At 44.8% G+C, this 26,274-nt stretch overlaps 1 protein-coding gene, 1 long non-coding RNA gene and 1 pseudogene across 3 annotated transcripts in view; 2 read left to right on the top strand and 1 right to left on the bottom strand.

Annotated features, from left to right (window-relative positions):
* Positions 1–791: 791 nt before the first annotated feature.
* Positions 792–25,443, top strand: SF3A3 (splicing factor 3a subunit 3). Of its 2 annotated transcripts, none has more exons than XR_014807488.1 (17): positions 792–1,005; positions 1,275–1,322; positions 3,188–3,240; positions 3,344–3,449; positions 6,674–6,746; positions 7,116–7,207; positions 8,356–8,438; positions 9,853–9,991; positions 11,518–11,586; positions 12,013–12,080; positions 12,243–12,350; positions 14,497–14,566; positions 17,913–18,077; positions 18,170–18,280; positions 19,417–20,147; positions 23,067–24,262; positions 25,151–25,443. XR_014807488.1 is itself a non-coding variant. In XM_003127795.3 (17 exons), the coding sequence occupies exons 1-17, from the start codon at positions 910–912 to the stop codon at positions 25,226–25,228; spliced, it is 1,506 nt and encodes a 501-aa protein (XP_003127843.1). In that variant the 5' UTR covers positions 792–909; the 3' UTR covers positions 25,229–25,443. The 2 variants fall into 2 exon arrangements, 1 of the variants encoding a protein (XP_003127843.1); XM_003127795.3 differs by having other exon boundaries at positions 19,417–19,507; positions 24,207–24,262.
* The window catches only part of LOC106510652 (uncharacterized), a 20,441-nt gene continuing 17,070 nt past the window's right edge, over positions 22,904–26,274 (bottom strand). The window contains exon 4 of the long non-coding RNA XR_002344973.2: positions 22,904–24,769. This is a non-coding gene — a long non-coding RNA (uncharacterized LOC106510652). The remainder of the gene's footprint in view (positions 24,770–26,274) is intronic.
* LOC146402683 (uncharacterized) overlaps positions 25,707–26,274 on the top strand; it is a 4,850-nt pseudogene continuing 4,282 nt past the window's right edge.

Below are 26,274 nucleotides of genomic sequence, written 5' to 3'. Positions count from 1 at the left end.
AGTGGACATATGGACTTGCTTCACTTTTTTTTTTTTTAAAGCCGAATAGCATTTTGCTTCTTGGATGTACCATATTTTATTTAACCAGCCCCCTGCTGATCGACAATTAGGATGCTTCCACATATGCAGAAAGAAAGAAAAAGGAAGGAAGGCAAAGAAAAGGAAAGGAGGAGTTCCCGTCGTGGCGCAGTGGAAACGAATCCACCTAAGAACCATGAGGTAGCGGGTTCAATCCCTGGCGTTTTTCAGTGGGTTAAGGATCTGGCGTTGTGGTGAGCTGTGGTATAGGTCGCAGAAGCATCTGGGATCCTGCGTTGCTGTGGCTAAGGTGTAGGCCGGCAGCTGTAGCTCTGATTGGACCCCTAGCCTGGAACCCTCCATATGCTGCAAGTGCGGCCCTAAAAAGCAAAAAAAAAAGAAAAAAAGAAAAAAAACCCTGCTCTCATCCCCATTTTACTGACAAGGACACGGAGGTCCCGAGAAGAGAAAAACTTTGTCAAAGGTCACACAAAGAGCTGGAGACTCAAGTTCCGGTTCCCTACTCCCATCCATACGCTTCAACCACTCATCCAGTTTCCTACCCTCTCGGCCTCAGGAGGCCCCGGAAAACCAGGTCAGATCCCTTGAAGCCAGGGTGTTGGTGGATATCTGCCTGCCCCCTAGAGGCACCTGGAAACCGTTGGGCATCGCGCAACACACCCCCGGCCAGCAGGGGGCACTGCAGCCGTGTCCCGAGCACTGATTGGGTCTCCCGCGGTGCTCACTTTTCGTCGAGTCTTCGAAGCACTTCCGGCAGCCGCGGAACTTTGGTGCAGCCGGACGCGCGGCTCGGCGACGCGGGCGCGCAAGGCGGCAGAAGTCGTTTCCGGCCGTTTCGGTGGTCCGCCTTGCGGCTCGGGAGGAGGGACGATGGAGACGATTCTGGAGCAACAGCGGCGCTATCATGAGGAGAAGGAACGGCTTATGGACGTCATGGCTAAAGAGATGCTCACCAAGAAGTCCACGGTGAGTGGGGCCTGGGCAGGGGTACCCCTGAAACTGGGCCCCTTGCCCGTGTTTAACCTCAGAGAGCCCCAGACCTGCTCCGCGCCCGCCCCCTCCCCGGACTCGCTCCCGAAACTCTCGCCTTGGTAACATTCTCCCCGGGCCCTGCGCCCAGAGGCCTCTCGGCTTGGGCCGCTAAGACCTGAGCGGGTAAGCTCCGCCCTCGGGCGCCCGTCCTAACTCCAGAACAACGACTAACGGCGTCCTTGTCACCGTTTGCCTTTCTTCAGCTCCGGGACCAGATCAATTCTGACCACCGCACACGGGCCATGCAAGATGTGAGTGCCCTGCTGTTCGCTTCTCTTTGGGTCGTGATGGACTGGAAGAGGGAGGAGGGGGCACACGGGTGTCAACAGGAGCCCTGGCCACAGGTAACCAGATTGGCCAGTCGAGGGTTTGTATGCCTGCCAAATGTCCACACGCTGCCAAACCTGAGGGTGCTTAACTGCCCTTGCTCACTTCTTTGAATGGGAAACTCATTCATTATTTATTACCGGGGAAGATGCCTCTTTAAAGCCTCCTCTGTCCAGTGGATGACCAAAGAGTAGTTATAGTGATTCAAACTCAGACGGTACTCTGCCTTCTCCCCCAAAGAGAATGCTGTGTATTAGTGTTTTCCTCTCAGAACACTGTATTGAAATATTTTTTGCTTACCAGGCTGCATTTTTCTAGTAATAGTTCCATTTTTTTTTAGAAAGAGTCAAAACTAAAATGTTGGTACGTATTAAAACTGAGTGGTAGGTAAGTGGAGGTTCATTATACTGTGCTTTCTAGCTCTGTTTTTGCGTGTTTGAAACCTATTTAGAAAGGGAAAAAAGATCTAATCAGAATTTCTAGTTTGGAGGACATAATTAATATTATAAGCCCTAGTCCCTTAGCTAAATTCCCAAAAGCAAAGTACTCCAAAAACAAAAGGTTATTTGTTCTTTTAATTACTTGGTGGCAAAAATCTGACTTGATATGAACAGATGAGAGACCTTTTTATTGTCTTTATCCCATTGAATAAATAGTGCATAAATTTCACTGCAGAACTATTAATGTGTGTTCCAGATTCCACTAGGTATATTATATATAGTGCCTTCCTGAAATTAAAAACTTCAAATTCTGAAACAAATCTGGTCCTGAAAGCTTTGGAGAAGAGACTGTGTACTTGTTCCATCCTGAGTTTGAATCTGGAGGAGACTGTGTGATGTTTTATTTAGCATGTGCACTCCTCAGTTAAGCTTTTTTTTTTTTTTTTTTTTTTTTTTTGTCTTTTTAGGGCCACACACGCGGCACATGGTGGTTCCCAGGCTAGGGCTCACATCGGAGCTGTAGCCGCCAGCCATTACCACAGCCACAGCCACACCAGATTCGAGCTATGTCTGTGACCTACACCACAGCTCACGGCAACGCCCGATCCTTAACCCACTGATTGAGGCCAGGGATCGAACCTGCATCCACATGGATCCTAGTCAGATTATTTTTCCGCTGAGCCATGACAGGAACTCCTCAGACAAGCTTTTTGAAATAATGGAAAACATCTTTGACTATCCGTTTATCTTTGAGGGTCTTAGGTGGGAACTGCTTTGTATCAGAGTGACTTCCTTATATGGTTCACTTTTAGATCTTCTAGGGAGAGTTAAATATGGGAACTCTGCCACCCCTCAAATCACATCACTTAGGTAATCTTCAAAATAACCTGTTTGAAAAACTGACTAGGAACCAATGCTGTGTATTATAGATCCCAGAAAGCACAAGAACTTTTCTTTTTTGGGGGGAGCCGCACCTATGGCATATGGAGATTCTCAGGCTAGGGGTCGAATTGGAGCTGTAGCCACTGGCCTATGCCACAGCCACAGCAATACCCGATCTAAGCCGCGTCTTCCACCTAATCACAGCTCACGGCAACACTGGATCCTTGACCCACTGAGCGAGGCCAGGGATCGAACCTGCATCCTCATGGATGCTAGTCAGATTCGTTTCCATTAAGCCACAACAGGAACTCCTGACAAGAACTTTTTTTTTTTTTTTTTCCTGACAAGAACTTTTAAAGCACATCTCTTAAGGTTTCCTTGGGCTTTGACTAGAAAGCCCTTTTTGGTTGCTTGGGTCTAAATTGTACAGATTGCTTCATTCTGATGGGTTTGTGTTTGCCTTTCAGAGGTATATGGAAGTCAGTGGGAACCTGAGGGATTTGTATGATGATAAGGATGGGTAAGTGACAGTCAGCCAATCCAGAAATTATTCCTCCTGAGGAGCTGTCACTAGAGGACTGATTTTGTGTTCCATGTTCTATGGATTTTTTCTGAAATTGCAGGTTACGGAAGGAGGAGCTCAATGCCATTTCAGGACCCAACGAGTTTGCTGAATTCTATAATAGACTCAAGCAGATAAAGGAATTCCACCGGAAACACCCAAACGAGGTATGACCTTGGGAAGTATTTTCCCCAAACCTGTCCAAAGAGCATACTAAAGAGAAAGATAGGAGGAAAAGAGACTTGTGCCACTCATGTGTCCCTTCAAAAAAGAACGTGCCATTTAACTGCAGGGAGCATAACTAGCTGACATACTACAACTCCAGTGCTTTCAGATTCTCCCTAGGTTTAAGCTAAGGCCATTCTCTTCTTAGGCAGTCCCCAGCCAGAGACCGAGCACAGAGGCAGGTACCATGGCCTGGTTATTTCTGCCCAACGTGAGACTCTTCTAATGAGGAATATTTGCTCCAGAGCTCCCCATTGTGCTGAATCAGAGGGTAGCTGTCTGCATCATGGTCTAGGATCTCCCCGCCCAGTCCTGCTCTCCTTTTTGTCTTTCATGGGTAATAACCCCCAAAAAACTGCTTATGCTCTTAACTCTGTCTTGAAATCCGCTGCCCAGATGATCCAACTGGCACAAAGAGGCTTTTCTCATTCCAGTAATCATTACACCTTCACTATTCAGCCCAGAGGCCAACTCTTTCATGAAAATTCTTTCCTAGTCTACCCCATCCCTCAGTTAGTCTTTCCTTACTTTATGATCCTTTCATGTTTTGTGACAGTGAGTGTCTGCCACACTATATTGTAAAATCATGAAGAGCGGGGATTACATCTCAGTTATCAAGAACCCGTTAAGCATTTGCAGAGCTGACCAAAGCTTGGCTGTAGGAGAAGTGGAGAGGGATGAGTCTGTGATTACTCTGAGCTTTCATGACTCTAACAGAAATGTTGTTTGTTCCCTTTATGGAAATAAGGAAGAAGAAGGTAACCTATTTGCACTGGAGAATGAGTTTTTATATATATAGATTATCAGGTGTTACAACATCTAAGTAGAAGTGTGCCATAGGCAGTTGAAGTTGGGTGCCTGAGGCTTGAAAATTACATCACATGGACTTGATGGTTGTAGCCGCGAATCAGAGTTTTGGGAGGGGGAAACGATGTGAAGGGAGCCTGTCAGCTTCTGCGTGCTTTGGGGCACATTCAGAATAATGTATTTAGCAAAGGAGGAGCCTGAGAGGCCTTCCGTCATAGGTCACATGGCAGCTCCAGGTAACGTCATACTCTTAGCAAACGAGTTTCAGAAAGGCAGTCACTGATATCAGCTGTTGTTGATTGGTAACCACCAGAGTCGTGCTCTGCTGAAGTAGTGAGAATGGAAATCTGGTCACGGGCGCAGGTGGATAATGGAGAAATAGTAGTGTGCCGTGTTTAACATGCATTTGAAAGATTGGCAGATAGGAGTTCCTGTCGTGGCTCAGTGGTTCACGAATCCGACTAGGAACCATGAGGTTTCGGGTTTGATCCCTGGCCTTGCTCAGTGGGTTAAGGATCCGGCGTTGCTATGGCTGTGGAGTAAGGCCAGCGGCTACAGCTCCGATTAGACCCCTAGCCTGGGAACCTCCATGTGCCTCGGGAGCGGCCCTAGAAAAGGCAAAAAGGAAAAAAAAAAAGAAGGAAAGATTGGCAGATAAAAGGAGAGGAGAAGCAGAAGGACCCTAAGGAAGATAGGGAAGGCATACGCATTTAAAAAGGTAGATGGAGAAATGAAGAGACCGAAAACATCAGGAGAGACTATTTATTGAACCTAAGTGGAAGATGAACGTACCCTCCTGTACTTACGTGTGTCTCCTCACCCCCTTTGGAGAGTAGCAGATCTTTTGCTAACCGGGAAGGAAGACAAGAGGACCATTCTGGTGTGTTAACCTTGTCCCAGCCCTGGTAGAAGGGTGACAGGGAATAAGTGGTTAAATAAATGATTGGAAGGATGCCTAAGATATACTAAGGGAAAGGAAGGTAAGTCCAATTATGTGAAAAACAATAATTTTGCCCTTGCCGGTATCTGCTTGCACTAATACTTATATTTGAATACATAGAGCAGTGGTTTCCAAATTTTGCTGCACATTTGAATCTGAGGGCTCTTTGAAAAGTACTGTTCCCTAACCCCCACCCTCTGATTTAATTGGTATTAAGTGCATCGGGATTTTTTTAGCACTTTCCTCGGTGATTCTAACATGCAGCAAAGTTGGAGAATGGCTGGCTTTTAAAATAAAGTCTGGTGGAGTTCCCGTCGTGGCGCAGTGGTTAACGAATCCGACTAGGAACCATGAGGTTGCGGGTTCGGTCCCTGCCCTTGCTCAGTGGGTTAACGATCCGGCGTTGCCATGAGCTGTGGTGTAGGTTGCAGACGCGGCTCGGATCCCACGTTGCTGTGGCTCTGGCGTAGGCCAGTGGCTACAGCTCCGATTCGACCCCTAGCCTGGGAACCTCCATATGCCGCGGGAGCGGCCCAAAGAAATAGCAAAAAGACAAAAAAAATAAATACATAAATAAAATAAAATAAAGTCTGTTAATGGTGGTTATCTTTTCTTAGGAAAATTATTAAAAAGGGGCTTTGATTTTTTTTTTTTTCATTTGTTTTTGTATTTGAGCTTTTGTGAGCATGTGTTAAACTGTGCAAAAAGGAAGAAACAAGGTAATTAGAAACTAGAAATAAGCTCCTGATGAAAAAGCAAGGCCAAATAAAGCATCAGAAATCCATTTCTATACAGCCCATTTCTGTGATGGTGCAACTTTTTTTTTTTTTTTTTTTCTTGCTCTTTAGGGCCACACCCACAGCATATGGAAGTTCCCAGGCTAGGGGTCCAATTGGAGCTACAGCTGCCAGCCTACACCACAGCCACAGCATTGTGGGATCTGAGCCTCATCAGTGACTTGCACCACAGCTTATGGCAACGCCAGATCCCCGACTCACTGAGCGAGGCCGGGGATCCAACACAAATCCTCCATGGACAGTAGTCAGATTTGTTTCCACTGCACCACAACGGGAACTCTGATATTAAAACTTTTTTTTTTTTTTTTTTTTTTTTTGTCTTTTGTCTTTTAGAGCCGCACCCATGGCATATGGAGGTTCCCAGGCTAGGGGTCAAATCGGAGCTGTAGCCACCAGCCTATATCACAGCCGTAGCAACGCAGGATCCGAGCCACATCTGCGACCTACACCACAGCTCACGGCAACGCTGGATCCTTAATCCACTGAGCAAGGCCAGGGATCGAACCTGAAACCTCATGGTTCCTAGTTGGATTTGTTTCCACTGCGCCACAAGACAGCAACTCCTGATATTGAAACTTTTATGTTGAGTCATCTCTCTGAGCTTTTCTCTTTTTCGTGTCAGATCTGTGTGCCAATGTCAGTGGAATTTGAGGAGCTCCTGAAGGCTCGAGAGAATCCAAGTGAAGAGGCACAAAGTAAGCAGGGTTTAACATCTCCTCCCAGCACTAGCAGAAATACAGGTTAATGACAGAGCTCAAATTTGGCCTCAGAGCCCTAGAAAATAGCCCCAGAGAAACGTATAGCCAGGTTCCCTTAGCGATCTCTTTTCTGGTTTCTGGATTAGATTGTCATCCTAAATTGGCCTTGGACAAAATTTGCTAGCCCAGCTCAAATTCACTGACCTGGAAAGCCAAGATGTCCTCACTTTGTGAGCATGGGGAGGATATTTGGGTCAGGGGCTGCATTATGAACCAAGGAACTAGCAGTCCACTCGCTAGTGGAGATGTCACGTCCAAGAAAGTGGCCTTTAGTATGTGAATCATTGCTGTCTCTGATCCCTCCAGATTTGGTGGAGTTCACAGATGAAGAGGGATATGGTCGTTATCTCGATCTCCATGACTGTTACCTCAAATACATTAACTTGAAGGCCTCTGAGGTAAGACCCAGGAAAGGGGGAGAGTGGCTCTGATTTGAGGGGTGTGTCAGGACACTGGACGGGGGCTGCTAGACTTGAAACAGAGTGTCTTCCCTGAGTTTTGTAACTGTTACATAGATATTAAAGAGGTGGCATGTTTTCTTGGAGTGAAACCATTTTCAAAATGAAAGTTGGGTTTCTACAGTGAAGACAATTATATTCTACTTATAAATTTAATTTTATTAATATAACATTTTGCTTATGTAAAATAAAAAAATGTTTTTAACTCGCAAATACTCAAGCTCCTGTGTTAGGCACACAGAGTGGTAGGTACGTGAAAGATATGAAAATGTAATCTTCACCAGCAAGGGCTATTTAATGTCCTTTTTTTAAAGATATTAAAAAAATAACTCACCGTAAGAGATGAGTGAGGTTTTTTGTGGTTTTTTTTGTTTGTTTGTTTGGTTTTTTTTGTCTTTTTAGGGCCACACCCACAGCATATGGAGGTTCCCAGGCCGGGGGTCTAATTGGAGCTGTTGCTGCCAGCCTACACCACAGCCACGGCAACACCAGATCCCTAACTCACTGAGCAAGGCCAGGGATCGAACCCGCAACCTCATGGTTCCTAGTTGGATTTGTTTCCGCTGCGTCAAGACGGGAACGCCAAGAGATGAGATTTAATGTGACAGTCTCAGGAAGGTTGTCCCAAGGAAGCATATGATGAAGTTCTTCTTGAGGTTGTGGGTTGTGACTGAACTTTAAGCTCTGTGAGTACAGTGCTCTGTCTTGTTCTCATTTGTTTCCATATACTTGGCGTGAAGGTAGTCAATAAGTGATTGAAGGAGTGAGCAAGTAGCACTTCCCAGGACCTTAGCTTAGGGTGATGTGGGTGTCAATCTTTAACCAAGTGCCTGACATGTAGTAATGTGCAATAAATATTTTTTAGTTTATATTAGCTTGATTTTTATTTCATGCTATTAATTATGTATGTGATATTCTGCTCAGTCCAGTGGAATTAACACTCAGTTAATGTAGGAGTTAAATGATGGGGGGGTGAAAAATGAGCTGGGCCTTGTTACTTTGTTAGGCAGCATTCAATTTTGATCTCATCGGAGGTTATACTGTGACTTGGTGCAAAATCTGAACTGAATCTCTTGTTTCTTTTCCAGAAGTTGGATTATATCACTTACTTGTCCATCTTCGACCAGTTGTTTGACATTCCTAAAGAAAGGAAGAATGCCGAGTACAAGAGGTAGGCATTACTAGCTTCTAGGCTTCTCCTAGATTTGACTAGATAGAAGATTGTTTAATGAGAAGGTTTGGGGCAGAGTTTTGAATTGTGTTATGTGAAAAGCATGCATGAAGGACTTCCAGGTTTGTTGGAGGATAGGAATTTTGAATGACATGGTTTTAAAACATTTGTAATACTCTGGCTCTGGAAAAATGTGTGTCTGTGGACACGTCTGTGATCTCAGGCCGATTCTGTTCTTAATTTTGTCTCGTTGTAGAAGGAAGTCTCCCAGCTGCCTCTGTGTCTTTGGAGCTGAATGGGAAAAAAGTAAACTTTCTCAGATTGTGCCTGAGGTGCAGTGCCTAGATCTCATATAAAGATGTTAAGTTTTGTTTGCGTTGTCACACCCCTAGTTAGTAATCTACACTCTGACTGCCTCTCTTTTTCTCATTTTTTTTTTACCTGAGATCTTTAGCATATAAGTTAAGGCTTTAGTATTTGGAACTGTATCGTGAGGATGAAAGAGGATAGGAAAGGTCAGAATCAAGATGATATATTAGGAGAAAGCCAGTTGTAACCTCATTTTATTTTTTTTGTATGTGTATGTTTATTTATTTATTTTTGCTTTTTAGGGCCACACTCAAGACATACGGAAGTTTCTGGGCTAGGGGTCGAATTGGAGCTACAGCTCCTGGCCTACACCAGAGCCACAGCAATGACAGATCTGAGTCATGTCTGCGACCTACACCACAGCTCACAGCAACATCGAATCCTTGACCGTGTGAGGCCATGGATCTAACTCGCATCCTCATGGATCCTAGTCGGGTTCGTTAGTTGCTGAGCCATGATGGGAACTCCAAGCTCATTTTTAAAAGTAGTGTTACTTTATTATTTGTTTGTTTATTTTGGGGGGCCATACCTGTGGCATATGGAAGTTCCCAGGCTAGAGGTTGAATCAGAGCTGCAGCTGCCGGCCTACGCCACAGCCACAGCAACTCAGGATCTGAGCTTCATCTGCGACCTACACCACAGCTCATAGCTGTGATCCTTAACCCACTCAGCCCTCAACGCCAGATCCTTAACCCACTGATCAAGGCCAGGAATCAAACCTGCATTCTCATGGATACTAGTTGGGGTTGTTTCCTCTGAGCCACAATGGGAACTCCAAAAAGTAGTGTTATTTTAAAAAACTAGTATAGTATCACTGGAATTATGTTTTATAGGCCATAACAGTATATCAAAAATAGAAACTGTGGAGTTCCCCGGAGGCCTAGTGGTTAAAGATCCAATGTTGTCACTGCTGTGGCTCAGGTCACTGCCGTGTCACGGATTCAATTTCTGGCCCAGGAACTTCTGCATGCTGTGGGGTGTGGCCAAAAAATTTTATACAAAAAACAGAAACCTTGCTGTCTCTGTGTTGCTTATTCCTGTGTAGATATCTGGAGATGCTGCTTGAGTACCTTCAGGATTACACAGATAGAGTGAAGCCTCTCCAAGATCAGAATGAGCTGTTTGGGAAAATTCAGAATGAGTTTGAGAAGAAGTGGGAGAACGGTACCTTTCCTGGCTGGCCGGTAAGCTTCAGCAGAAGTGTGGAGTGGAGGACATGCTGGAGAAGTAAACTAATTATTTTACTTTAATCTCGAGTCTCTGCTTCATTGTGTGAGATGCTGATCCCTTGGGATCTTTTCTGGCCATGAGGTGTTCTCTGCCAAGTGTGCTGGGTTTTTCTTTGTGTACTTTGGAGAGAGATTTGTCAGAGCCCACTTGCCATTGGCTGGACCAAGGATTTTTACCAGCCATGTCATTACTGCTTCGTGGTTCCTACCAGCTAAAAATTGATATAATTATGTGCTCGAAATCTTGGCTATATATTTTCATTCCTGGGACAGATTTGAGTTTTCCTGAACTCTCAGGGAGAGTTGTCTTATCTGGTTTTTTTGCTCTGCTCTTATAGGGATTTGATTCTTATTCATACGTGAGTATAAGAAAGAGGCCAACCAGCACCTGATTACAGGCATACCTCGTCTAACTGCACTGTGCTTTCCTGTACTTCTCAGAGGGTGCTTTTTTTTTGTTTTTTTTTACAAATGGAAGTTTGCAGCAACCGTATGTCAAGCAAGTGTATTAATGCCGTTTTTCCAGTGTCATTTGCTCGAGTCATGTTTCTGTCACATTTTGGTAATCCTTGCAATATTTCAGACTTTCTTCATTAGTATTTGTCGTGGTGGTCTGTTATCAGTGATTATTGTCATTACCAGGACCCACTGAAAGCTCAGATGATGGTTAGCGTTTTTTAGCAGGAAATTTTTTTTTTTTTTTTTTTTTTTTTTTTTGTCTTTCTGCCTTTTCTAGGGCCGCTTCCCTGGCATATGGAGGTTCCCAGGCTAGGGGTCTAATCGGAGCTGTAGCCACTGGTCTACACCAGAGACACAGCAACGCAGGATCCGAGCCGCGTCTGTGACCTACACTACAGCTCATGGCAACCCCGAATCCTTAATCCACTGAGCAAGGCCAGGGATTGAACCTGAAACCTTATGGTTCCTGGTCGGATTCGTTAACCACTGAGCCACGGTGGGAACTCCAGTAAAGTATTTTTTAACTGAGGTATATACATGGATTTTTGGATATAATGCTGGTGTGCACTTACTAAACATAGTATAGTGTAAATGTAACTTTTTTTTTTTTTAGGGCACTGCACCCATGGTATATGGAAATTCCTGGGCTATGGGCTGAATCAGAGCTGCCAGCCTATGCCACAGCCACAGCAATGTGGGATCTAAGCCACATCTGCGACCCACAGTACAGCTCAGGGCAGCGCTGGATCCTTAAACCACTGAGCAAGGCCAGGGATCGAACCTGTATCCTCATGGGGGATGAGTTGGGTTCGTTACTGCTGAGCCACAACGGGAACTCCTAGTGTAAACATAACTTTTATACGTACTAGGAAACCAAAAAAATCATGCGACTTTCTTTATTGCTGTGTTCATTTTACTGTGGAGGTCTGGAACTGAACCTGCAATATCTCTGAGGTGTAACTGTAACTTAGATGACTCCCTTCTTGCCTTCTTCTAAATAAACATCATCTTGTTCTTGCCAGAAAGAGACAAGCAGTGCCCTGACTCATGCCGGAGCCCACCTTGACCTCTCTGCATTCTCCTCCTGGGAGGTATGTTTTCTTATAGCTGGTCTTGTCTTCACTTCTCAGAGGGACCACTAAATCTGTACTTAATGCCACAGACTAAAAATAATAAGGTGCCAGTTCCTGGGGCCAGGCATCTGCAAAGAATGTAGAAAGGTTTTTTTGTTTAAGGATCCAGCTACTTTGAAAACTGTAAAATAATAGTCCTAACTATATATATTAAGCTATAGTGGCGGTAATGGAACACTACTAGTATGGTTACTTATGAAGTTGACCACAGAATCAGTCCTTTGGGGAGTTTGAGTTTATTGCTAGGAGCTTGGCTATGGAATGTGTGGTCTTGCCACCACTTCAGGAACACCCACACACCAGCCACGGAGACCTACGTTTGAGCATTTGTTGTTTTTCCAAGTCTATTTATATAAAATTGTAACTTGTTTCTTTTTTATATAGGAGTTGGCTTCCCTGGGTCTGGACAGATTAAAATCTGCACTCTTAGCTTTAGGCCTGAAGTGCGGTGGGTAAGAGACTGGTTTTTCCTATCAGAACTGTCTTGTTTACTGTGTGTTTCACAGTCTTCTAAGTGGCACTGATTGCATTCTTTCGTCACCCCATACTACAAAAATAAGAAAGCCTTTGTGGTAGAGTAACCCTGAAGTCCTTTGCCTCGTGTGTCTCCTTAGGACCCTAGAAGAGCGAGCCCAGAGGCTATTCAGCACCAAAGGGAAGTCCCTGGAGTCCCTGGACACCTCCCTCTTTGCCAAAAATCCCAAGTCAAAGGGCACCAAGCGGTGAGTTGCTGGGGGTGCACCTGCGCCTACAGATTGATTGATTTAAAGTTTTGGGGTTTTTTTGTTTCGTTTTGTTTTTGCGTTTTAGGGCCGCACCCACTGCGTATGGAGGTTCCCAGGCTAGGGGTCCAATTAGCTACAGCTGCTGGCCTACACCACAGCTACAGCAATGCAAGATCCGAGCTGTGTCTGCAACTTACACCACAGCTCATGGCAACACCGGATCCTTAACCCACTGAGCGAGGCCAGAGATCAAACCCACAACCTCATGGTTCCTAGTTGGATTCATTTCTGCTGTGCCATGACAGGAACTCTCGATTTAATGCTTTTTTAAAATTGAAGTACAGTTGATTTATAATGTTTCAGAGCTACAGCAAAGTAATTCAGTTTTATATATACTGTATATGTATTTCATATGTATGTTCTACACATTCTGTATATACATTCTATACATGTATAGAATATATTGTTCTTTTTTAGATTTTTTCATTATAGATATTATAAGATACCGAATATAATTCCCTGTGCTATACAGTAGGTCCTTGTTGTATGCTTACAGTTTATTTTTTTATTTTTATTTTTTTTGTCTTTTTGCCTTTTCTAGAGCCGCTCCCATGGCATCTGGAGATTCCAAGGCTAGGGGTCTACACCAGAGCCACAGCAACACAGGATCCGAGCCACATCTGTAACCTATACCACAGCTCACGGCAACGCCAGATCCTTAACCCTCTGAGCAAGGCCAGGGATCGAACCTGCAACCTCATGGTTCCTAGTTGGTTTTGTTAACTACTGCGCCACGATGGAAACTCCAGTTTATTTTTATTTTATTTTATTATTACTAATTTTTTTTTGCTTTTTGGGGACACACCCATGGCATATGGGAGTTCCCAGGCTAGGGGTTGAATCAGAGCTACAGCTGCTGGCCTACACCACAGCCACAGCAACTCGGGATCCAAGCTGTGTCTGTGACCTACTCACAGCTCATGGCAGTGCTGGATCCTTAACCCACTGAGCGAGGCCAGGGATTGAACCTACGACCTCATGGATGCTAGTCAGGTTCTGTAACTGCTGAGCCATGAAGGGAACTCCCTGCTTACAGTTGAAAATTTTTATTCCTATGCAGGATACAACAGAAATTTTAAAGCCTAATTTATCACCATTATTGATCCATAGAGATCCAGTCTGCTCTTTTCTCTGCCGATGGCAGGGAGTGGCGTCATTGTTACTGTAAACCAAGAACAATCTGTACTCAGGTGACTGAGAGCAGGTGACATCTTTAATGTTGAAACTATGCTGTAGGCACCTTTTGTTACCTCAGTAAGTTTTAGAGGCTAAATAGGTTCAAAAAGATTTTTCGAAGTGCTTCTTTGCTAATGACAATGTTGAGTCAATTCTTGAGCCACATGATTGTGCAGGCTATTTTTTATATGTGGTTTTCAAAACAACCCTGAAAAGTATTTGTTATCCTCATTTTTTTGCAGATAAGGACTTATAAAAGTTGTGGAATGTGTCTCTTATCTCCCAGTTCCTAAGTAGCAAGGTCAGGATTTGGGCCCAAGTCTGCCTGTTCCAGAGCTTGCTCTTCTACACCAAGTTTCCTTTACTTTATTTTATTTTATTTTTTTTATTTTAGGGCCGCACCAGCAGCATATGGAGGTTCCCAGGCTAGGGGTTGAATCTGCTATAGCCACCGGCCTAAGCCACAGCCACAGCAACTCGGAATCCAAGCCTCATCTGCGAGCTACACTGCAGCTCACAGCAACACCAGATCCTTAACCCACTGAGCAAGGCCAGGGATCAAACCCTCATCCTCATGGATCCTAGTCAGGTTCATTAACCTCTGAGCCACAAAGGGACCTCCCACCAAGTTTCCTTTTTATGTTGTAATGATGGAAGTTTAAATACTGGATATGTCTTTCATCTTCTAGAATGAGGTCAAAGAGGACGCTTCCATGCATTCTAAGAAATAACCTGAGTACTTCTCTCAGCAAGTCCTGAGCTGAACAGAGCATTTGCTTTCACAATGTGATATTTCTGTATTAATGCTTATAATTTTTAATGCACCCATGGAATAAATGTTTGCAGATATAGGGAACATGGCATTGAGTAAAAGAACCCTTTAGTGATATAATTTGTTTATTTTCAGAGATACTGAGAGGAACAAAGATATTGCTTTCCTTGAAGCTCAGATCTACGAATATGTAGAGATTCTCGGGGTGAGTGACTCTGCTGAGAACTGTAAATGCTGCAAAGTATGGAAGTAAGAGAAATACGATCTTATAGGAATTTTTTTTTTTTTTTTTTTTTTGGTCTTTTGTCCTTTTACGGCCACACCCACTGCACATGGAAGTTTCCAGGCCAGGTGTCTAATCCAAGCTGTTGCTGCTGGCCTACGCCAGAGCCACAGCAATGCCACATCTGAGCCGTGTCTGTGACCTACACCACAGCTCACAGCAACGCTGGAATCTTAACCCACTGAGCGAGGCCAGGGATCGAACCCACCACCTCATGGTTCCTAGTCGGATTTGTTTCTGCTGTGCCTCAATGGGAATTCCCGGGGATTTTTTTTTTTTAGTATTGCAAGAGGAAGGGTAGGTGTCAAACTACTTCTGTGGAAAATTGAGTTCTCCTTGGGTTCTTGGCCCTCATTGAGTTCCTGTTCTGTTCTGTCCTTAGGTGTCTCTTGTCTGTGATACTCTCCTGAGGCTAAGCAATGCCTCTCAGTGCAGTGTACAGATGCTTTGCCTAAACTCCAGGATGTACCTAGGGGTGACCCAAGAAGCAGACACTCAAAAGACAAGTGAGAGAAAGGCAATGCACAGCAGCTTTGATATATCCATGTTTACAAGGTTGTGAGAAACCTGTTAGGGCTAGGAGGTTAGTGTACAGAGCAGGCTGGGGGCTGCTCTTTGAGTATTCTTCCAAGAAGGAGGGAGCTGAAGTCGAGGTTGGGAGTAGAAAAAGGCCTAACCTAAACAGGATGCTTATCTCAGAGAGAAGGTGGGGGGAGGAGTGGGAAGAACTGACTCTCTTTTGGGGAAGAGAGATGGAGAAAGGGCAGCACTCATCCAGAGAAGATGGAGTCCTGCAGAAGACTGCCTTTCTGACAGTGTCTCCTTTGTGTAGTTGTCACCTGCTCTCAGAACCTTTCCCTTTGCATATGTTCACATGATGCTTTGGTCAGGTGACCCCCACTCAGATAGCAAACTGGGCTACGTGTCTTTGTCAGTCGCTGTGGGAATTTTCATTCTGCCATTGTTTGAGGACCACACATATAATAGCTGTAAAACTAGAATCATCTGTTGCTTTCCTCTATTACAACTGCTTTTGGTAAAAGGAGGCTAGCTAGACGTTAGAAACTTGGGGACATTTATATTCTCCACAGTGAACTTGCACTGTGCTATCTGAGTTGCCAGTCCTATGAAGGTGAACGGGGGCCTTTGCTCTTAAACAGAAACTGTGCCCACTACTTCCTCCTTTGAGAGCATTTTGCTTTCGTTGCCAGAAGGTGGCAACATTCTCTCATTCCAGCCAGTTGCAGCCAAAATGGTAGACCTTCCTCTCATTAAGTACCGATATTATTATTATTATTATTTGTGCTTTTTAGGGCTGCACCCGTGGCATATGAAGGTTCCGAAGCTAGGGGTCCAATTGGAGCTACAGCTGCTGGCCTACGCAAGAGCCACAGCACCATGAGATGTGAGCCACATCAGCGACTTACACCACGGCTCGCAGCAATGCCGGATCCTTAACCCACTGAACAAGGCCAGGGATCGAACCTGCAACCTCATGGTTCCTAGTCGGATTTGTTAACCACCACACCGTGGCAGGAACTCTCTGTATTGATATTATTTTTACCATTATTTCACCATTTATTGATACATGTCATTTCTAGGCATTATGCCAGATCTTTGGATGTTATAGTGAATGTGGCGCAGCCTCTTGCCCTTGGAAAACCCATTTTGGTGGCTGGGGGCTATAGGAAACTGAAGTATAAGGTGATATATGCTGTAAGATTGAATGTTCTAAGCAGGAGGCAGAGTTCCCCTTGCGGCTTAGCAGATTAAGGACCCGATGTCCCTGTGAGGATGTGGGTTCAATCCCTGGCCTTGGTCAGTAGGTTAAGGATCCAGAGTTGCCACAAGCTGCAGTATAGGTGGCTGATGTGGCTCAGATCCACCGTTGCTGTGGCTTTGATGTAGGCCTCAGCTGCAGCTCTGATTCAACCCCTAGCCTGTGAACTTCCACATTCTGCAGGTGTGGTTGTAAAAAGGGAGGGAGTTCCCATTGTGACTCAGAGGTAATGGACCTGACTAGTATCCATGAGGACACAGGTTTGATCCCTGGCCTTGCTCAGTAGGTTAAGGATCTGGTGTTGCTGTGAGCTTTGTGTAGGTTGCAGATGTGGCTCAGATCCTGCATTGCTGTGGCTATGGCTGTGGTATAGGCCAGCAGCCACAGCTCTGATTTGACCCCTAGCCTGGGAACTTCCATATGCTGCAGGTACGGCCCTAAGAAGACCAAAAAAGTGGGGGGAGGGTGTGAAATATTCTAGAAGAAACAGCAGGCATGGATGTAAAATCTTATGAAAGGAAATAATGAGAAATTTGGTGTGTATGAGGTATACCATACATCCTGTGTATGTCTACCATACACTAAGGAACCATGTGAGGGAGGGAGTGGTCAGAGAAAAATTTGGAAAGTTATGTTGGAAATTTAGACCCCTGCAGTACATGGAAGTTCCCAGGCTAGGGGTAGAATCGGAGCTGCAGCTACCCGCCTACGCCATAGCCACAGCAACACGAGATCCAAGCCACGTCTGTAACCTACTACCACAGCTCATGGCAATGCTGGATCCCTAACCCACTGAGCAAGGCCAAGGAGTGAACCCGTCAATCATGGATTCTAGTCAGGTTCTTAACCCACTGAGCCACAATGGGAACTCCTAGACCCTTTCCTTCAAGCAAAGCAAAAAACTAAATGAAAGTTCTTTAAGCAAAGTGTACCATTAGATTTTTTTTTTTTTTTTTTAAGTAGATGAATATGGGAACAAATGGAAGCTGGACAGGAATGAGGAGAGATTCGGGCAAGTTAGAAGTTATCTTGGTGACAGTGATAGCAGTGAGAAGGAGAAGGAAGAACAGATTCAGGAAATACTTTAGAGATAGAAAAGACTATGTTCTCTATTGTTCTGTGATTGTCTGTAGCCTCAAATAAGTAACTTAGGCAAATGCCATAAAACCTTTGACTTTTTCCTTTATGGTCAGGGAATGAGTTCTGACATGAAGGCAAGAAGTTCCCTTTGTTCTGCAAAAAAGAAAACCTGATCTGATCCTTGGAAGTGAGAGATCAACAAGAGTTGCAGGAAAATAAATTTCCTCCCTCTTTTTCCTTTTGGCTGCACCTGTGGCATGCGAACGCTCCCAGGCCTGGGATCGAACCCACACCATAGCAGTGACAACGCCAAATCCCCAACCCTTAGGCCACTAGGGAACTTGTAAATTTTCCTTCTTGTTCTGCACTATTCTCTGACTTCCCTTTTCATTTATGGATCTGACTTAGGAACAGCGACATCTCACTCATGAAAATGTACAGCGCAAGCAGGCAAGAACCGGAGAAGAACGAGAAGAGGAGGAGGAGGAGCAGATCAGCGAGAGTGAAAGTGAAGATGAAGAGAATGAGATTATTTACAACCCCAAGAACCTGCCCCTTGGCTGGGATGGCAAAGTCAGTCCAGACACTCCCGTATTCCTTGTTTCCTGTTTTGAAAGCAGATGCAGACACCAGCCTAACACTCCTTCTTCTCTGATTTCTCTTAGCCCATTCCTTACTGGTTGTATAAGCTTCATGGCCTGAATATCAACTATAACTGTGAGATTTGTGGAAACTACACCTACCGGGGTCCCAAAGCCTTCCAGCGGCACTTTGCTGTAAGGAATTCAGAGCCTTTTCTCCTGGATGTTAAAGTATGAAACATACTTTAGAGAAGTCTTTTAGAGAAGAGGGTAGGAGCAGCCTGAGAGGATCACTGGTGTCCAGAGTGCAAGAGAATCAGCGAAGGAGTGGCTCTAATGTCCAGCATGTGGCATTTGGCCTCGGGACCAGGGCTAGCCTTGGGTTGTACCTGAGATGGTTCTGGAGGTGTTCTACCACTTGGCTATCTGAACCTCATTTCCTTTTGCACTTGCTCGCTCTTCAGTTCTCTCTTTTTGTGTCTCTGAATCCTTGGTCATTTCTCTGTCCCGCTGTTAGTATTCAGGACCAAAGAAGGGACTGACCATCTCCTTTGGGTCCTGAAAGGGCCTTTGCCTCTTTAAAAAAAGAAACGAAGAGATTGACATTTATCAAGCTCTTCTTGAGACAAGGCATTATCTAGGTGGTACCCCAGTAAGTGGATTCACCCTTGTTTAGTTTCCGCCTTCAATTCTTATACTTGGAAGGAAGTTTTACAGAATGAAAGGCTTGCTTAATGTAGCCTAGGATAGCGAATTTCTATGACCTCTCTCTCCCTCAGACGTACATATTACTAATTTGTCCTGGGTCTTTCCTGCCAAGCTCCTGAATAATCTCTGAATCTTTCTGAACACTACCTCCATTGAATTGGAATTGGTCTCCTGGGCCCATGCCATTTGTAGTCCCTGAGCCAAAACTGTCCCTGTATCAGTGTCTCCCTGGTCTCTTTCATATACTTGGTTATACCTGATAAACAATCTTCTCCTTAATTTCCAGAGATAACACTGACCTGCCATCAGTGTTGGCTACTCAGGCATGTTGGTAGCTGGGGTTGCATGGGATGTTATTGATAAGTTAAAGTCTCCAAGAGAGGTTTTGTCTGGATCTAGGGCCTAGGTTTTATAAACCAGCTCAGTGAAGCAAACTATGCAACGCTTTGACGTAACTGCCTCTGATCAGTCATAGCAGCAGTCTAGAGTCAGGAACCACAAAGGAACGTTGCCTTTAGGTGGAGCCTTTTAGAAAGGGTCAAGGTGGCGTTTATGAGCACAATGGAATTAGTACTCTGTGTTCAGTCAGTCCCGTTTTACATTGTTCTCTTCTTTTCACGCAGGAGTGGCGTCATGCTCATGGCATGAGGTGTTTGGGCATCCCAAACACTGCCCACTTTGCTAACGTGACACAGATTGAAGATGCTGTCTCCTGTAAGTAAGCTTTATTGTTCCCTGAGCCAGCCCTCTAGTTTACTGTCCCAATACCCTGGCCTAAGGGCAGCAGGGTGTGAATGTGTACAAACTACTCCAATTGTACAAGCTGCATTTTGAGGGGATGAATTAGCCAGCAGTACTGATTGTTTCCCCCTTGGGAAGTGTTCTGTGCTGAGGATAAAATGGTTTTTAAGTGGGTTCTGTGAACTCCCCTGTATGCAAGATTTTGAGTAAATGAGTATGTATATTTTTCTGAATTGACTTTACTGTGTTAAGAACTACAGACATGGAGTTCCCACTGTGGCACAGCTGTTGCAGCTGTGGTGTAGGTCACAGATGCAGCTGGGATTCAATCCCTGGCTCATGTTATACCATAGGTATGGCTGAAAAGCCAGCAGAAACAAAAAACTACAGATATGAAGGAAAAAATTAAAATGGTCTCAGCAAGCTTATTTCTTTTTTCTTTTTTTCTTTTTTTTTTTTTTTTTGTCTTTTTTGTTGTTGTTGCTATTTCTTGGGCCGCTCCCGCGGCATATGGAGGTTCCCAGGCTAGGGGTTGAATCAGAGCTGTAGCCACCGGCCTACGCCAGAGCCACAGCAACGCGGGATCCGAGCCGCGTCTGCAACCTACACCACAGCTCACGGCAACGCCGGATCGTTAACCCACTGAGCAAGGGCAGGGACCGAACCTGCAACCTCATGGTTCCTAGTCGGATTCGTTAACCACTGCGCCATGGACGGGAACTCCAGCAAGCTTATTTCTGAGCTGACAGGACAGGTACACAGCAACATGGCAGCAAAATACCTCTTAGAGAAAAAGCCAAGTGCCGCACGTGTCCGGGAATTTTCAAGTGCGAGTCAGGCTTCCTGTTTACCTGGCCATGGTAGCTTTTTCTGCCATTAGCCTCTTCTTCTCAGGCTTCTTGTTTCCTTTCTGGTTCTTCTCTTCTCTGTCATATTTTCACTTTCAATGAGTTAGACTGTGAAGAAAAGGATTTTACCACTCCACTTTATTAAATTTCAGGCTCTCCCTCCCAGATGTATTTATCACACTACTTGGCTACTTGGTCAACTAACTTCTTTGGCTCCCAACTCTAAGGTTGTTGAAATCATCCAGGGCAGAGCTAAATAGAAATGACCTTCTAAAGAGCTCCCTGATCCCTGACTTAATCTTTGGATCCTGGGGACTTTTTCATTGCTTTTGTGTGTGGGTGCAGTCAGCTTTAGGAACTCCTTGCTGTTTTGTCTTTTCTTATTCATTTGCAAGTCAGGATCCTACAGTTCTGCCAGTCAGGATTATAATGCATCTTGTCATCAGATTATCCAATTAGCTTCTTCAGTTTTTGCCCTTCATTTTGTTGGGATAAAATTTAAATATTAGGAGTTTCCTTCGTGGCTCAGCAGCAATGAACCCAGCTATCATCCATGAGGATGTGGTTGCAATCCCTGGCCTCGCTCAGTGGGTTAAGGATCTGGTGTTGGCTGTGAGCTGCGGTGTAGGTTGCAGATGCGGCTCGGATCTGGCGTAGCTGTGGCTGTGTTGTAGTTGGCAGCTGCAGCTCTGATTCGACCTCTAGCCTGGGAACTCTCACAGTATGTGCAGGTATGGCCCTAAAAATACAAAAAAAAAAAAAAAAAAATTTAAGATGGTAATGAGAGTTCTCTGGTTGTTCAACACCCCCTGCCCAACAATAGTAATGAAATTTCATAGAATGACAATGCTGCATTTTGAATGTAATCTCATTTTTAAATATATTTTCTAGCTGCATATTACTAATTAGTTCATTTTTGTGTGTATTTTCTTATGTCCTGCAAATTGTCTGTTACTTTTACTTCTTTTTTATTTTGGTCTTTTTAGGGCTGAACCCATGGCATGTGATGGTGCCCAGGCTAGGAGTCAAATCACAGCTGTAGCCACTGGCCTATGCCACAGCAACACAGATCCCAGCCATGTCTGCGACCCACACCAGAGCTCACAGCAATGCTGGATCGTTAACCCACTGAGTGAGGCCAGGGATAGAACTTGCATCCTCATGGATGCTAGTTAGACTTGTTTCCTCTGAGCCACAATGGGAACTCCACTTTATTACTTCTGATACCTTGAAATTGATATAGTTACACTATTTTAGGCTTACGATTATGCCAACTACCAAGATAATGTTTCAGTTTATTTTGTTCCATGGACTTATTTTTCTTCAGGGATAGTTCGCCCAAGCATTATCCCCAAGTCTTATGTTAAATAGAAGCAGGTAATAATCCTGGACTCAGGTCCAGGGAGTTCCCGTCGTGGCGAAGTGGTTAACGAATCTGACTAGGAACCATAAGGTTGTGGATTTGATCCCTGGCCTTGCTCAGTGGGTTAACGATCCAGCATTGCCATGAGCTGTGGTGTAGGTTGCAGACGCAGCTTGGATCTAGCATTGCTGTGGCATAGGGAGGTTCCCAGGCTAGGGGTTGAATCTAGAGCTATAGCTGCCGGCCTACACCAGAGCCACAGCAGCTCAGGATCCGAGCCTCGTCTGCAAGCTACATCACAGATCACAGCAACAGCGGATCCTTAACCCACTGAGCAGGGTCAGGGATTGAACGCGCAACCTCGTGTTTCCTAGTCGGACTCGTTAACCACTGAGCCACGATGGGAACTTATATTTAAATAGAGATTATTTCTTCATGTAAGGCTAAGACTACTCTGAGAAGATGCTTTGGTTAATAGCCCCTACAATTCCTTGATTTTTTTTTTTTTTAATGAAACAGTAGGAAACCAGGTACTTACTTATTTCTGTTCTGTTTTACTATGTCCTTTTTTCTTTTCTTTTTCTTCTTTTTTTTTTTTTTTTTTTTGAGTAACTTTATTTATTTTTGGCCATACCCACATCATGAAGAACTTCCCAGGCAAAGTATCTAACCCATGCTACAGCAGTGACCTGAGCTACAGCTGTGACAGCACCAGATCCTTAACCCGCCAGGCCGCCAGTGAACTCCAGCTTCGAGTGACTTTTTTTTTTCCTGTTTTCTCATTTTTTGTTTATTTGTTTATTTTGTTATTTAATGAATTTATTACATTTGTAGGTGTACAATGATCATCACAATCCAATTTTATAGGATTTCCATCCCACAACCCCAGCGTGTCTCCCCACCCCCCGAACTGTCTCCTTTGGAAACCATAAGTTTTTCAAAGTCTGTGAGTCAGTATCTGTTCTGCAAAGAAGTTCATTGTGTCCTTTTTTCAGATTCCACATGTCAGTGATAGCATTTGATGTGATAGCATTTTTATCTCGTTGTCTGACTGACTTCACTCAGCATAATTTCTATGTCCATCCGTTGCTAAAAATGCCAGTATTTCATTCCTTTTTTAATGGCTGAGTAATATTCCATTGTGTATATGTACCACATCTTCTTCTTCTTTTTTTTTTTTGTCTTTTTTGCTATTTCCTGGGCCGATCCCGCGGCATATGGAGGTTCCCAGGCTAGGGGTTAAATTGGAGCTCTAGCCGCCAGCCTACGCCAGAGCCACAGCAACGCAGGATCCGAGCCGCGTCTGCAACCTACACCACAGCTTACAGCAACGCTGGATCGTTAACCCACTAAGCAAGGGCAGGGACTGAACCCACAACCTCATGGTTCCTAGTCGGATTCGTTAACCACTGCACCACGACGGGAACTCCTGTACCACATCTTCTTGATCCACTCCTCTGTCAATGGACATTTAGGTTTTTTCCATGTCTTGGCTATTGCAAATAGTGCTGCAATGAACATCGGAGTACATGTGTCTTTTCGAGTCATGGTGTTCTCTGGTTAGATGCCCAGGGGTGGGATTGCTGGATCAAGTGGTAGTTCTAGTTTTAGTTTTCTGAGGAATCTCCATACTGTTTTCCACAGTGGTTGCACCAATTTACAGTCCCACCAGCAGTGTAATAGGGTTCCCTTTCCTCCACACCCTTTCCAGCACTTACTGTTTGTAGACTTTTTGATGATGGCCATTCTGGCTGGTGTAAGGTGGTACCTCATAGTGGTTTTGATTTGCATTTCTCTAATAATGAGTGAAGCTGAACATCTTTTCATGTGTTTTTTGGCCATCTGTATGTCTTTGGAGAATTGTCTGTTTAGATCTTCTGCCCATTTTTTTTTGATGGGGTTGTTCTTTTTTTGGTATGGAGCTGCAGAAGGTGTTTATAAATTTTGGAAGCAACGCCAGATCCTTAACGCACTGAGTGAGGCCAGGAATGGAACCTGCAACCTCATGGTTCCTAGTTGGATTCGTTTCTGCTGTGCCACGATGGGAACTCTCTGCAGTTTTTGAAATATATCACCAGACTTTAGACAAACATATTTGACAGTGTCTGTTTCCTTTGTCTTCCATTATGAACTTTAGACAGTAAGGTCATTTCCTCCAGTAATTCCCATGTGTTGTATGTACCACATTAACTTTTTCCTTTGAGAGTACCAGTTTTCTGACCTAAGAGATCTTTGGTTGCATTTGACCCAGCTTTTATTTTATAGCAAAGCAGATTATGGTAAGTGTTGCAAGGAAAGGGATTTTGTCCTTAGGCGATCCAGAACCAAAATTCCAGTTTGGGACAGGCAGAAGTCCGAAGGGCAGGTACCCTTGGGGATCCCAGTGAGGGATGTGTTATACCATCATGTGCCCAGTAAGTCCTCAGCCAAATCTGATGGCTGGTCATTTCTTGTCCTACAGTGTGGGCCAAGCTGAAACTGCAGAAGGCCTCAGAACGATGGCAGCCTGACACTGAGGTGAGTGCTCAGGATGGACGGCATCGGGCCACGGAGTTCCCTCACCTGGCGAGGGGAGGTGGGAAATGGCCCCTGGTTCACTGCAGTAGCAAATACAATGTGACAGTGCCTACAGTTGGCTCTTGACTTGTACTCCTAATTCATTTATGCTACTAAATACGTCAGACTTTAAATCTGTGTCTTAAGGCAGGTTATATTCGCCCCTTGAAATTCTGAAGTGGCAAGCAGGAGTAACCCTATGTCTTATCCTGCCCTGAGGACTCCTAAGCTAAGAAGTTGAGAATCCATATCATACATTAGATCTCCTTTGAGGAGAGCATCTGATGGGAGATGATCTTCTCATGGGGTGTGGAGAGGTCCTTGCCAGTCTTGGTCATCCCAAACAGTTGATTGCAGAGATGAGGGATGACATGGTAGCTGCTCCTTCTCTTTTAGGTCATTGGCTTTGAATATTCCTTTTAGCAGAGAAGCCCTTTTCAAACTGTGATGTAGACTCCAGTATATAAGCTAGAGTAAAGCAAAGTGGAGAAGCATAGTCTTCCTGGCCTCTCTTTCCTCCTCTCATTGGCCTCTTGGGCAGAAACCTAGGGTTCTTGGGAACCATGAAAACCATGTCTTAAGTGAGCCTTTCTCAACCAGGGTTCCTCATCTTAAACACAGAAAGCGATTTGAATGAACGGTTTTCTCATATATCCTCAAGGATCGGTCATAATTGGTACCATCTAGATGTCTCATGGATGCCATGGGCAGTAGAGCAGAACCCCAGTTGAGAAATGCTGTTTTAGGTGAATGCCCTGGAGTCGGGCCAGGGTGAGCTCAGGCCCCCAGAGGTCAGTTCCAAACATTTCTCCCTGGAGGCATGGCTAACGCGTTCCTCTTCCCTTTTAGGAAGAGTACGAAGACTCCAGTGGTAATGTGGTGAATAAGAAGACGTACGAGGATCTGAAAAGACAAGGACTGCTCTAGTGTTCGCGGACGTATCTTAGCTCTGGGGCTTGCCCAGGCTCCCCTAAGATCTGCCTTTTCTACTTCTCCCAACCAAATGCTCCTAAAGACTCTTTGCTACTTAGTCTTATGGACTAGCATGCATCTTGTAGAAACAAGGCATGCTGGCAGATTGCAGGGTTGAGATATGTTTTATCTTTGTTTTATATTAAAAAGGATTCTGTTGGAAAATAAAACCAGCCCTTGTTCTGAATATGTGTAGTTCTGAAGCCCAGGATTACTGGCTAATTCTATTCTCTAGTTCTTAAACACCTCTCTACCTCTTTCTCTAGCAACTAAAGTTTAATGGGCACCTGTTTTGTTACATACATTATGCTCGGTAAATCTGACCTGACCTCATTCTCCACCCCTGTGCACTGCCCTTCCCCACATGAGCATCACCCCCAGGATAAGCCCTGCCCTTAGTTGAGACAGCCATTCATGCACCTACTAGGGAAAGATGGGGAGAGTGAGCCAGGACAGAGTTGTAGCACCAAGACTGCCTCTTTATTTGCATAAGGAGGGTGTAGGCTATTTTGGAATGGGCCTTCAGCCTGCCCCTTCCCCAGGCCTCAGCAGCCTGGCACACCCTGAAACCAGGACCACAGGTGACTTTATCTGCCTGCTAGTCCAGAACGAGAGTCTTTGGTGATCCTGTCTGCCTTTTCTTCTGTAAGATCGTTACTTGAGTTGCTGCCGTGGCTCAGCGGCTTAAGAAACCGACTAGTATCCATGAGAATGCAAGTTCGATCCCTGGCCCTGTTCAGTGGGTTAAGGATCCAGTGTTGCCGTGAGCTGTGGTGTATGTTGCAGACGCAGCTCGGATCTGGCGTTGCTGTGGTGTAGGCTGGCACACTGCAGCTCTGATTTGACCCTTAGGCTGGGAACTATTGTGGTCCAAAAAAAAAAGATCGCTGCTTGACTGAGAACTGGCTAATAACTCTCCTGTTCTCTAAGCCCAGATAGCCAAGATTTGGGCAGAGTTGAGCAGCTACCCCTGGATCTGAGTCTGTTATCCCAAATGGAAA

Source organism: Sus scrofa, chromosome 6 (assembly GCF_054392235.1).
Source record: "Sus scrofa isolate SSC_HxYL_T2T_F1_AM1 chromosome 6, Sscrofa_HxYL_maternal_Yorkshire_Landrace_v2.0, whole genome shotgun sequence".
NCBI classification, from domain to species: Eukaryota; Metazoa; Chordata; class Mammalia; order Artiodactyla; family Suidae; genus Sus; species Sus scrofa.
The sequence above is the reverse complement of the archived record's forward strand: the minus strand, read 5'-3'. Positions and strand labels throughout refer to the sequence as shown.